At 39.3% G+C, this 13,230-nt stretch overlaps 1 protein-coding gene across 1 annotated transcript in view; it reads right to left on the bottom strand.

The window, feature by feature from the left end:
• The window catches only part of gtf2ird1 (GTF2I repeat domain containing 1), a 33,257-nt gene that overhangs the window by 8,537 nt on the left and 11,490 nt on the right, over positions 1 to 13,230 (bottom strand). The window contains 12 exon segments of the mRNA XM_026372022.1: positions 474 to 554; positions 653 to 696; positions 1,114 to 1,240; positions 2,488 to 2,513; positions 4,147 to 4,330; positions 4,852 to 4,935; positions 5,242 to 5,337; positions 5,982 to 6,298; positions 7,298 to 7,481; positions 7,716 to 7,892; positions 9,279 to 9,420; positions 9,749 to 9,878. Of these exon segments, the coding sequence (XP_026227807.1) occupies positions 474 to 554; positions 653 to 696; positions 1,114 to 1,240; positions 2,488 to 2,513; positions 4,147 to 4,330; positions 4,852 to 4,935; positions 5,242 to 5,337; positions 5,982 to 6,298; positions 7,298 to 7,481; positions 7,716 to 7,892; positions 9,279 to 9,420; positions 9,749 to 9,874 (1,588 nt within the window). The 5' untranslated portion in view covers positions 9,875 to 9,878.

Here is a 13,230-nt window from a genome sequence, read left to right as displayed (position 1 = left end):
ACTGATCAGCTAATGCATCTCATCCTCAAACACTGACAAAGGTCCAGATGTTACTGTTAGACCAACAAGCAGATTTTAATCTTATTTTCGTTTTGAAGGTTAAATTCTGCTTGCAGCAGACACAGCAATAAAATGGTGGCTCAAGTGACGTGACATCAGTTTGACAAACCACAACTGACAGCGCTTTCCAATAAGAAACAATGGGGTCTTCAATACAGAGAATTAGACAGGTCCTGAAAGGCACCTGCCTTTACAATGTACTGATATTACAGTGTATAGTTTCAGCTGCTTAAGTTTTTAATTCCATTCAAATTTGCAATGGTGGGGATTGTATCTAAGGGATAGAACAGATGAAGACAATGCAGATCAATAAAAGCCTCATACAGTCTCAGTATGTCAGTAAAAGCCCATCTTTGGACACTGTTTATATTTTAGGAAATGAACAACTGGCTGCCAAGCGTGTGCCTACTTACCTGGCACTGTAACTTGAATGATCTCTCCATCTGGAGGCTCTGTTTTAATTCTTTTCAAAGCAATGCAATCTGCTGAAGGACCTGTGGAGATTGAACAGTGATAGAATGTGTCTGAAGGACGACTGGGAGACTTCTAAGGACAGTGCATGCCGTTTTATCTTTATTTATGATGTACATACCTGCTTCACACTCTGTCAAGGGACTCACACAAGCACTCGTTGATCTGTGAAGTAAAATAAAATGTGGGTGATTAATTACAGTCCTCTTTTCTCTGGCATGACTTAGGGTCAGGCCATGAATTGTGATGATGATTAAAAACATTCTGATGTGATCTTTTAGCCAGATCGCCCACCACCAGATAGAAATGTTACTGTGTCTTTTATCAGCAAACACAAACTCTAGGCCTGTCTCAGGGATAAAGACCAGGATAAAAGAAGAAAGGATAAAATCAACTATGAATTAAGGACTACTCTTAGAGCATATCAGAGCATCTGTTAAAGAGCAACCGTTAAATTCAGTCTGCACCATGAGTAAAGTTGGTCATAAATACGATACAATCCATCTACATGCCACTATATCATATTTCCACATCATACGTCTGGAGGGTAATGCTAAGTTTCTGTGTGGGCTGTGCTCAGACCTGCTGCTGTGAGGATTGCTGACCAGCTCGGTTGTGGTGGGCGGGATGCTTAGACTGTCAGGGAAGCTGTCTTCAGGCGTGGAGCCCAGGTCATGCTTGCCCTCCTCCCTCACCATCTTGCCAGCAGCTTCAACAAACAAGACACAGAAGACAAACAAACACTGCATCTCATTAGCCGGAGAACATCTGCAGGGTGTAAATATAAAAATATCAACTTGACAGGGCAGTTTCAGGTCGGCCAGTTCCTGTGATTAACTGTAAAGGTCCTGACATACTGTATTGTACAGATAAATGCCTGGTCTAACACAAAGCACACATGGAATCCTACCAAAAATAATTTCATTTAGCTTCCCCTCTAAATAATATAGATCATTTATCATTTTAATGAAAATGCAGGCTGCTGTTAGGTAACGAGCCAAATTATATCTGATTCTGTCTAAAGTACACACTAAAAAGTTAGTCTCTGTGTGACTTCAGACTTAGAGATATAGGATATGAAGTTGATATTACCCAATTCATTCATATTGGTGGTTTTAAGAAAATTTCATGATGATGTATTGTCTTTTTATTTTTTTACACAGCATACACTTTTTTCATTAGGTTCCCTTAAACCTATTGTACTTGGCAGGACACCTTACAGTTGAAAAATAAACTTGCCAATGCCAATATAATGATCGTATACTGGTTGATAAATTGCCTTTGCTTAGTCATCGGTCAGGCCCTACAGTGTACTGACCAGATAAGTTCACTGGATCCATCTAGCTAAAACAAAGGCAGTCTCACAGTAGGATATTTGCAGCATATTCTACAGTCATTAAGGCTATAATCAGTATTTTTAAAACTGTTTTAGGAGCTCAAAAAACTCATACAGAGACCTCACAGGTTTAATAAAATGTCACAGACTGTTTGGTGTCAGTTTTCAGGCTCGTTACCTTGTGATATAATCTGACATTTGGAAAATAAACTCAAGCACAGACATATCATATATATATAAACTTACATCATTCATCTGTGTGCGCACTTATGTTTTGAAACTACAGCAAAAAGCATGTTTTGGCCATGGTGCTGACAGAATCTATATAAAAATGCTTCACAAAGACAGTACATACGGCACACTGTGGCGTCTACATGTATAGCGTACATATGTCTGTCTATGTCTGCTATATACAGTATGATGAAATGAGGCTGTAACAAAACGCGGTTTCCAAACAAAAAACAATTCTAGACAAAAAGAACATTTTAAGTATATTAGAGGCATCTACATGAGAAGTCAGAAACAGACGGATCAGCTGTGTTTTATTAATGAGGCCAATCACGGCTCAGATACATGAGAAGACGACACTAAAACAAAATCATAATAAATCACATTCTTACCAGTGAAAATCCGTTCATCAAACATTCTGCAATATAAAAAAAAAGGCCATTAGTCACTGAGTTCAAAGACTGTTTAAGCTCTCAGTGACAAAAAAAAAAACATGATGCAAACACTGTACATGTGGAGGAACACATCATTAACAGCTCTTTAAGCACATTAGCTGCTCTGTAAACGGTCTCAGTCAAACTAACAAGTAATTGAGTCGTTCCTTTATCATCACTACATCTCTCTGACTAAAAATAACTGTGGATGTGATATACTTCTGGACTGCTTCCTCTTAAACTGGCACATGCTACTGCTCAGTCTACCACTGGCTCTTCTCCTGCTGTGATTATAATTAATCTTTAGATACAGCTAGTTCTCTACGTCTTGTTTATTTACATTTACTTGTAAAACCTTTTGAAATTGTGGCTGAACTTATGAAACTTCCAGCTGGGGAACATTTTCGATCCAGCATGCAGTTCCACTGACGTAAATGCTCACTAGAGTATCAAACGTGTATTAGTCTGCAGCCGAAAACAGTTTTTCATTATTTACTCTTTGAGAAATGTTAGCTAAAAACTAGCACCATGCTGTTTAAGGAAATTACTGAGTCATTTTTAAAATGGAAACTATATAATTGTGACCTGCTTTTAAACATTTACATCCTCGTTAGGAATTAATGGACTTGGAGCCGAGCGCTGCAGACAGATAAACAAGCCACTGGGAGACAAGCTAATGCATTGCGGGTTTTAGTCTTCTAATGGGTGGCTCACTGATGACAAAGAGAAAATATTAAATACTGTAATGCCGCCATTATCCATCAGGAATATTATGTTGTTTGCATGCTAACTTTGGCATGTTGATGTTGTACAGTTGCAAAAAAACAAGCTGAGATCTTGATAATAAACAAAACACAGCAAATGTTTATCTATTTTTTTACAATTTAGAAATTTAACAACTCATAAAACAGAAATAAAATCTGATGTTATTACACGCTATATCACCGGTGTCAACAAAGACCATGCCATGCCAAGAAAGAACATCAGAGCTTACATCTGGAACATCTCTCAATGACAATGGGAATGTGATGAAATTCTGAATTAATCACATTTTGAATCTTTTCTAATTGTATTAACACTAATGAGCTGCCTGCAGGATTCGTTAAAATATGTGTTATCTCAAACAAGGCATGGTGGCTCATTTAAATTAGCTTAAACAAATGGATGGGAGAGCAGCCGTTAGCGCAACATGCTGGCAAGCGGAAGTCTTTTGGGACGTGAATGGAAATGGTTTACCAGTCAGCGGGACTTGGTGTGCCGGCGGAACCAGACGATTAACAGACAGATGGTATAGGCTGGCTCAGCTAGTAGCCGCTTATTAAAAACCTTTTCTAAATAAAAGTTTTAGAAGAGGTGCCATATTGTAGTTTGCTGAAGTGGAGCTAGACAATAATGTTGTGGCAAGTGGGTAATTTATGATCTGCTCCCAGTGACTAAATTATATTCAGTGACTCTTTCATAAAAGCTTGCATTGATGTTTTTCATTCATGCAAAACATGTATATGCCAAAGATTTATGTCTGAGTTATAAAATATATCAAATTAACAACATTTGCAAAACTGTGGACAAACTTGTACTCAACTTGTTTATTTTCCCCCCTCTGTGTTTCTCGCTTACCGTTTGACTATAAAGCGGATTCCATGCCGCTCATCCAGGATGCGTTTAAGCTTGGGGACTCCATAGGTGCAGGGTCTCTTGAAGGGGATCTGGTCAGGGATGCCTATGATCTCCACAGCCCCTGGATCACAGGCTATTTTGCGGTAGGGGACAGGCACCATGTGATCTAGACCCAGGGCTTCAGCTAAAAGGTAGAAAACAATAAATAACCAGGTTTAGCAGGAACAGAAAGGACAAGGAAAAGCTGCCTCCAGTGACCTAATGAAGAGGTTTATAGAAGAAGATGAAACATTTAACTGTGTGCTTAAATAAAAAAGAATTCCTAGAAACAGATCCTGTCAGCCATAATTTAGAAATGGCTTGTAGACTCACAGTGTGTCTGTGACTACTTTCGAATAAGTAGAAAAACAAAGCAGATATTTCGAGATGTGAATTTATAATCAGCTGAATTTTTCTTCGCGTCAAGTGGTTCCCCCTAATAGTATACTGTGGCTAAATAAGTGTCTTACATATCACTGAGGAAAACATGATCAAACCAAAGCACTGACCCCAATCCATCAACATCCATAGATACGCAAAGAATCATCAACTGAGCATGAACAATTTGCTTGAGGAGGCAGCGATAGCATTCTATATTTTACCCCATATGCAAAAGAGGCCCAAACAAAATCAAAATGCAAAGAGAGAGAGAGAGGTTCTTCTCACCGTATCTGCTGTTGAATAAGATCTGAACGCATTCTCTCAACGTGTTGATGTCTTCGGTTTCCCGAATGAACAAGTCCCATTTTTCTGTAAGAAAAGAAGCAACAAAAACAACAACAACCCCTGTCAAATGTATCCGAGTCCAAACCTTCAAATGAGCCTTTTTGCTCTGTAAGGTCTTGAAATCTGAAATTAATCTTCTCCATCTACTCAAAGCCAACTCAGTAAATCAGTACAATCTTCTTAAAGGATTACTGTTGTCATATTAGTAGCTTAGCCCATTATGGTTAAACATCCAGAATAGTTAAGTCTTAGTTCAGTAAACAATACTTGGCCACTGTATATGTGACTCTGAAAATCGAAGGAGATTTTGATAAAAACGTCCGGCCTTACCTGATTTTTCATGCACTATAGAGAAAAGCAGCCTCTTGGAGATGTGGATGCCTGTAGGGCTTTGACCCTGCTCACCAGATACTCTTGTTGTCTCATCTGAAAATGCAACACAAATTATACATATTCAGTTCAATTAACTTTCATTACGGTCAGAAATGTTCACTTAGCCTTTTCCCATTAGTTTCCCCAGCATTCAGTACTGACGTATTATTCGACTAACTTAATTAACTGTAAAAGAGCCTAAATTGCCAGGATCAAGAATTAAACCTTTTTCCTTGTTTGTAGAGTGTTTCTATATTTAAGAAGTATGTTTTCTACTCTAAATGAATGCACCTGACTGTTACAGGATTCCTTAAGAGACAAGGAAATGCACTTTAAAGGTAAAGTGCTGCTTTGAATAAAATAATGAGCAGTATAATAGTCTGACTTCAAAGCACACTGCTAATTTATCCCTTTTCTGAGGCACCCTGGAGGCGTAGGAAGAAACATTTAAATACATTTCATTCTTAAGAGAGAGTTCACTTTTCATCACCATTATAAATGTTATGTATGAAATGTAACTTTTTACCTCTATGCACAAAAAGCAATCTTTTCAAATTCACTCACTAAAAAGCCAATGTTTGGCTTGTTCCTACATTAACATATTCACTGCAACATCATTGGGATTTAAATAAGCAGCTAGTCTAATAGTAATGTTTCACTGTTAAAATCTAGTCTTTGAACTATAAATGCACATTTACCATTGTTAGCACAGTCTTTAACAGACGTGCTTTTGTCTGTCCCTGCTGTCCAGTTGGCCACTCTGTCCTTGCCCAGGTTGAGGAGGGACATGGGCTTAAAATCCAGCTTCCCATCAGGGTGGGGTTTGGAGGACATGGGCATGCCATACAAGAAGTTTGACAGAACAGAGTTGCTGGAAGTGGCTGGACTTGATGACGTGGCTACCTGGGCAGTAGTCTTCCCTGGACCATGGCTGCTTGGTGTTATGACAGGGGTGGAAGAGTTGTGATTGACATCAGTGCTGGACTTGGCTTCTCGAGACAAATCTTCTGCTGGCCTGAGCACAGAGACAAAACCAAAATCAAGAAAAATGTTCTGGCTGGAGGTTCCACTGAATCTTAACCAGAATATCTGATCTTTTGGAGGGTTACGAACATCACAGCTTGACATCAAACTTTCTGTCTGCCAACTTAATCACTTGCCAAGCATCTCTTGGCTTAAAGTGTGTTTGCTGCAGCAAAAGCAACTCAAAGTAAGTAAGATAAATGGAATCAGATGGCGGTGTGTCTGCATGACAGATTCTTTGATATTTCAACTTGCCTTTATTTCCCTGCTCCTCCGGCTGTTTTGTTCTCTTTACTTTCCGTACTTGTCAAAGAAAAAAAGGCAAACAGTCTAACACAAATTTGAGCACGTCTTAACAACAGTTACTGTACAGCACTGCATGGATTTTCAGACTGTTCATATTCAGCTTTATTACACAGCGAGAAGAAGAAACCACCGAGTAAATTTAACATGGTAAATGGACATGGTAAATATAAAATGTTAGACTGTAAAAATGTTTTATGTTTTAATGAAAAACAAATAAGTGATATTGACTAAACTTACTTACTACATACTATTAGAAGGCTTCTTCTTTTGTATTTGCATAGCTGCTGTTGACAAAATACTATCACTGCTCCTTTTTCAGTTAGGTTATGAGGCAAAGATACTGTGGAGAAAATAACATGTAACCTGAGAACATGTTTCTGTTTAGCTGAATTAAAATCGGGTCTATCTGTAACTAATACACTACAGCCTGTCTGCTACCAATAACTATCTACAGAAGATGCCAAGACAGCTATGTGCTTCCAGCCACACACAACTGTGTGTCTTTGTAAAGCATTAGAGGCTAAACTGAAATTCCAAACATCTTTTTTGAATTTGTTTTGGAGTGATCTGATGTGAAACAGCTGGTAACATCATCTGATACAAGCATTCAAAGTGCAGGCTTCGTTTAGCAAACAGCAGTGTGCTGTTCAGAAACAACCTGAACAAACTTGTTTCACAGACTCACCTTTTTACTGTGAACTGGATGCGATGGCTCTGCTCCAGAATCTTCATCAGTGTCTTGGTGTCATACTCTGAGGGCTTCTTCAGGGTGACTCCCTCAGGCAAGCCGTGGGCCACCACACAACTCGGGTCCTTCTGGATCCATTCATAAGGCACAGGGACCAGGCTGCTCTTTCCCAAAGCTTCACCTGCAAATAACATGAGCATGAATAACCTTTGCATGGCTTCCTATACTTGCAAATAGTAACAATTACCGTAACTAGGAAGATACACATTGGAACGCACAAGCATGTACAAAGATCACTCAACATTTGGCAGATATATACTGTGTAAAGGTAAGAAAAATCATAGGTCAAGTACTGCATCTAACTGCTTTCAATGAGCCAGGGTCAAAATCATTAGATTAAATGAGTGACTCTTACTGTAAAGTACAGTGAAGACCTCCTCCACCATCTTCCTTAGAACAAAGATGTTGGATTGAGCATCCGAGGGAGCTCTTGGTTTCCCATGCTCACCATCCTTAGTCAGTTTGCTGACTTCGCCTTCCTGGTCTTTGGTATGGGCATTGGCTGTGGTCAGATTTTGCAGACATGGTGCTCCTAAACCCAAATGAGTAAAATTACATTACAGTAGCACCAAAAATAACAAGCAAACAAGAACGCTTCAGATGCAAATAACCTGTAATATGAGTTTAGAAAAGGTACATTTCGCTTTCTCTGTTTACTTTTCCCCATAATGGAGTCACTTCCTTGACTTCCAGGGTTACAAAGAAACAAAAAAAAAAAACAAGATGATTGAGGGACTTGTTTCTAAAAGTAATGCACATGTCACCTTTTGAAAAACAATGCTATATAAAATTAATGACTTGTTTGTCTTAGAATGTGCCAGGATGAAAGCTTCTCTAACAATTCCTGATTAACTGGACAACACAAAGGTCCTCAGTTCAATTCCTCCTCATTTGTTGTAGTTGAAAGACAGCTACCTGAAACCACAACCACCTGTTTATTTTGAGTTTATTTCTTGCTAAGCAAAGCAAATAGGAGCTGCTGCTCCCCAAAACTGGAAACTGGAAAAATACTTCACATTGCGAACACGAGGTGATGGGTAAAGTGTAATCAGAGGCCACACCTTCTTAAACTGATGTTATTATTAAGAAAAACGGTAGTAAGACTACATAAAAAACAAGGCTGCGAGCAGGTGGGGCTTAGTGTCCAAACATTGTTTCCTGAAATATGACTAATCTCAGAAACTTGCATAGTTAGTTTACCTGGAATGGGCAGAGAATGAACGTGCTTACAACCTGGGTAAGAGGTGTGCTGCAAACGTTTTCTCATAATACACATTACATGCACACAATGCATCTCCACAAGAACACATTATTTAGCCCTAATCACTGTAATCTAAATGTACAAAAATGAAAAAGTAGTGGCAAAAAGTTTATTAAAATAATGTCATGCTCAATACATCAAAGAATGACCTTGATCTATGACCTCTATTTCTAACAAACTGAACCTGCAACATTAACTTAAACTTGTCTCCTCCTCAATAAAGTATTTTACATGCTTCTGTTTAAAAAGTACCACAAGCATAAGATATGAAATATCTGTAATCTTGTAAATGAACAACATCAAATGTTTTGTTAAATGGGAGGAACGGTTTGTTGATATCGTTTTATCTCATAAAGGAAAATAAGCGTGTGAAACTGCAGCTGCTATGTTGATTCAATTATTTAATGTTGAAGTCATCTGATATTAAGAAAATTGCAAGTGGCTGCAGTTATTCAAGCTTTTGGCTGAATTAGCAGCTGTGTGATCACAAAACTGCAAAATCCTATTACTGCCCAATAAAGCTGCATTTTATTTCACTGCCTCCCAGACAGTTGAGAATACTGAGTATTTGCTTGCTATAATAATAGTGATCAATGCTCTAGCAAGAAAAAACAACGGAAAACAACATTCATAGTTTTGCAGAAATGCCCGACTTACGGCAAAACTTGTAGAAGTCTGTTTGGATTTCCCTCCTGGAGTTCAGGAACACTCTGCCCTTTTCTGTGCCGACTGCAATCACACTGTCCTCATGTACGGTGACACACGCCACCTCAGCATTGAGCTTAGACATCGCCATGCACTGCAAAACATATGGTCATAATTTACTCATAAATTACTACTAGAATCTCTGAGGGAGACTCTAGAGTTCATAAAACAAAACTGGTATAACTAGAAGAACTGAATAAATTGACTTAATTACACCCTCAGATACTATTACATCATCAGTGTCTGATGTTTAACTCATACATGCATGGAACAGATTCACAAATGCAATGTAGCTGTTTATTAACATGTTAATTAATTGTGAATTTCACTTATGTGCTACGAAAGGTTAATCATCTTGATATCACAGACTCAAGAAAGATCAAAATGAAGTGGCATTGTGTGATCATTTCTTTAAGACGTACCACTGAGTCCAGGGCCGACACCAGGCTGGTGAGGATCTCCTGTCTGGCCGACACCAGCGGGATGTGTGGCTCACCCCGGGAGTTCGTCCTGATGCCATCACATGCCAGCTTCCTCATCTGAGCCATGCCTCTGCAGGGACCAGATGAACACGGTTTAGGCAGGCGGCCACAATGAGACATAAAAAAAAACACATGTACACATCCAGCAGTTGCCTGCATTCAAAGCAGTTTCCTTGACCTCATTTGGTTTGACTTTAAGCAAATGTAAGCTTATTAAACTTGCATCCTGAGCATCCATGTGATACTTGAGGCTGGGAAATAAATGAGGTTAGATGAGGTGAAGTTGCAGAATATGTTCAGATGCTTTCAGAAAAATAAAACATTAACTACACACCCAAATTTCCAGTTACACTGGATAAGGCCTAAATATTGTGGTAATTTACAGGGACATAAAAAGGTCCATCCAGCACTCCACATTACAACTTTGCTAGTGTATAAAGAGAAAAGAGATATTTGGAGAAACCACAGCAGAATTAGCAATATCACTAATAAGTAGCAATATCCCCCATAATAATAATAATAATAATACGTCTGTAACTGCACCATTACCAGCAATACAACAATGGATACTTCCAGATGCTGCAGTTAACATTAGCTGTTCATGCAAACAATTCATAACTGCAAATGCATTTAATGATTCAGAATTGCATTCAGTGTAGCAGAGTTCAAAGTGAAGGATGGGACAAGAATCATTGAAGTATCTTTGGGAGAAACTACTTCAAACTGGAGTTCATCACTTGCCACTTTAAATTCCAAATGCAGATCAAATATACTGATAGAAACACAACAAACATTGTACAGAATGCAAATGATGAGATCATTGTGGTGATGCATTAGCAAGGGAAGCCATAAACAAAAACCGCCCTGACGTGACGTGCCTTCATTTAGCAGGGGATACATGAAGATTGGAATAGATTGAAGAAACGGTGGGAAAAGCACTGGGAGGAAAACAGTGCATGATGAGTGATGAACGTGAGAGATCAGATTCACAGACAAAACCGAACTTGTATTTACGTGACATTCGGCAAAGGAGTTCAAGAGACTTTCTGCTTTTGTTTTATTTTTTTTAACTATAAATCAGTTTGACAGCAAGTGATAGTTTTCATTGTTATTATCATGGACAGTTAATGGAGCTGCCATGACTCAGGATGTTTAGTTGACTCGGGCGGCCTCGTAGCAAACCCAGAGTTCGTATTGATGAGGGGAACAGAAATATGCACATTGATCCGAGCTCTCGTTTTGTGTGTAATCTACTTTATACAGTCTGTCCCTGCCAAAGAGCTGACACTAGCATTAACTTTTTTTTAAATGAGTAAGGATGATGCCCTTGCTTAACTGTTTTGAACATGGGGGCTTAAAAAGGATCACCAAAATTAGAAGGATCCGTACAAATGGTAATCCGTCAGACTGACATTCCCATCCCTAGAGCCATGCTGCTAGCTTGGTTAGAAACCTGGTCTGGAATCATCAACTTATGATTTGCCTTTGTCAAGCAGGGATAATAAGAGCACATGATCGCATATGAGCCGATTTATACCTTATTTCCTCTCCTTGACAGATGGCAACCGGAAGAATAGGAACTCACTTAAGATGGCCAAAAGGAGTCCTTAACTTTCCACAACCACTGCCGCTACAATGCTGTAACTACATCATGTATTTGAACTGAAACGTTGTAATAAAAAAAAAAGTCACCTGAGCTTTAAATGACAAGATAAACGATGCAAATAAAAGTAAAGAGGCAAACAGACAGGGATTGTTATAGAAAAACCGCTGGGCTAAAGCCAGGCACTATGTTCTCATGGCAACTGAAACCCGTCTCCTTGGAAACTAATCTCGGGGCATTTGAACAATGCAGCTCTGGCCTTTAATCTCTCCAGACACTGGGAACCATTATACTAGCCTCTGGCAAGCTCAAACCACTGCCTCAATAGAGAGAGGACAGAGAGGTAGAGAGAGATAGACAGAGAAAAGGAGAGAAAGAGGAGGGCGGGTGTGGTAGGGTTCAGCTGCACCAGTCTGAACGTGCCAAGTCTATTGGCCATCGAAATCTGCCTCCCCTGAGGCCACAGCAAACATTAGCCCCCTCCTAAATTATTACAGCCTCAAAATAGATGGCCTCTTTCCCTCACATATTTAAAAGGCAAAGGAAGTGTAGGAGAAAAAGAGCAACTTCAGTGTGAAAGATGATAGGAGATACCAGACAGGACAAGGGTTCATAGATAGGACAGGGGTAGGAGAGGAGTTCTGGGTTACAAGGTCATGAGTGAAAAAACAGACTTGTAGTGGGAATTTATGGTATAAACATTCAGCCTATATGCAGAAGAAATTTATGTCTTCCTTATGGTTCACATATACTTAGTGCCTTAGGAATGTTATCTGGAGGTGGCCCTGAGAAGTATAAGTATGAGGGTTAGAGAGAGGTAGAGCAGAAGACATACATGATTGTGGTGTTTTCTCCATGCCGGCATGTACGCATTAAACTGAGATGGTTCATCACACTGAGTCCTTCCTTGAAGTCTACTAAGATTGAGCAATATAGAGAGGAAGAGGAAAATTTTCTACTACATGTTGGAGGTTCCACCGAGATGGACATGCTGCTGATCGACGCCTGAGTCCAGACTGAAGGTTACTGCGGGCCCAGGGAAAGTTCCGCTCCGACAAACGGAGGACTGGATTCCCACCTGACGTTGGGACAGGCGGCGGACAGCAGATGTTTCATCCAAACTGAGTGAGTACAGCGTTATGAACCATTTCTTTTAATAGTGATTACCTAGGTTAGGCAAGTCGATAAATCCTGTGTGGTCCGATTGCTGATATTTATGTGTTGAAATGGTCGATAAATCCTGTGTGGTACGACAGATAGGCCTATTACTGTGTGGAAACTAATCATGTAAATCCCTTGTGGTCTTGATTGAGGGATGTTCTTGGGATCCTGTGTGGAAAGAATATCGTTTTGGTTCGTAGTAGATCCAGTGTGGTCCGAACTGAGTTTTGTAAGAAAAAGGAAAAGTAAAGAAAAAAGGAGACTATATACGCGTGTTTATAGGGATATGAACGTGTGTACTATTAAATTTAAAAATAAAATCTTAAAGTATAGAAACCCTGAATAAGAAGTCTGACATATAGCTTTATAATAGTTTAACAGTCTAGGTCCCACATGAATAAAATGGGCGTGTGACTGGAAATAAGTTATAACAAAATAAGCTTTGTGACGACGTCTTCAGTGTCTAGTTTGCGCATCTTGTGCATTCCATAGGACAGTCACAGACTGTCTGGCTGGGAAGTCGTCCTGAGTTAGTGTATGTGTGATAAGATTTGACCATACGATGAGATGGGAAAATCAGTGTGAATGAATGAAATAGTGTGTGACTGATAAGCCCATTGAATGTTTAAGCACCAGTCCAAGTGAATCTAGAAAACAT

The sequence above is a fragment of the Anabas testudineus genome, chromosome 14 (assembly GCF_900324465.2).
Source record: "Anabas testudineus chromosome 14, fAnaTes1.2, whole genome shotgun sequence".
Classification (NCBI taxonomy): Eukaryota; Metazoa; Chordata; class Actinopteri; order Anabantiformes; family Anabantidae; genus Anabas; species Anabas testudineus.
This window is presented reverse-complemented; position numbering and strand designations above follow the sequence as displayed.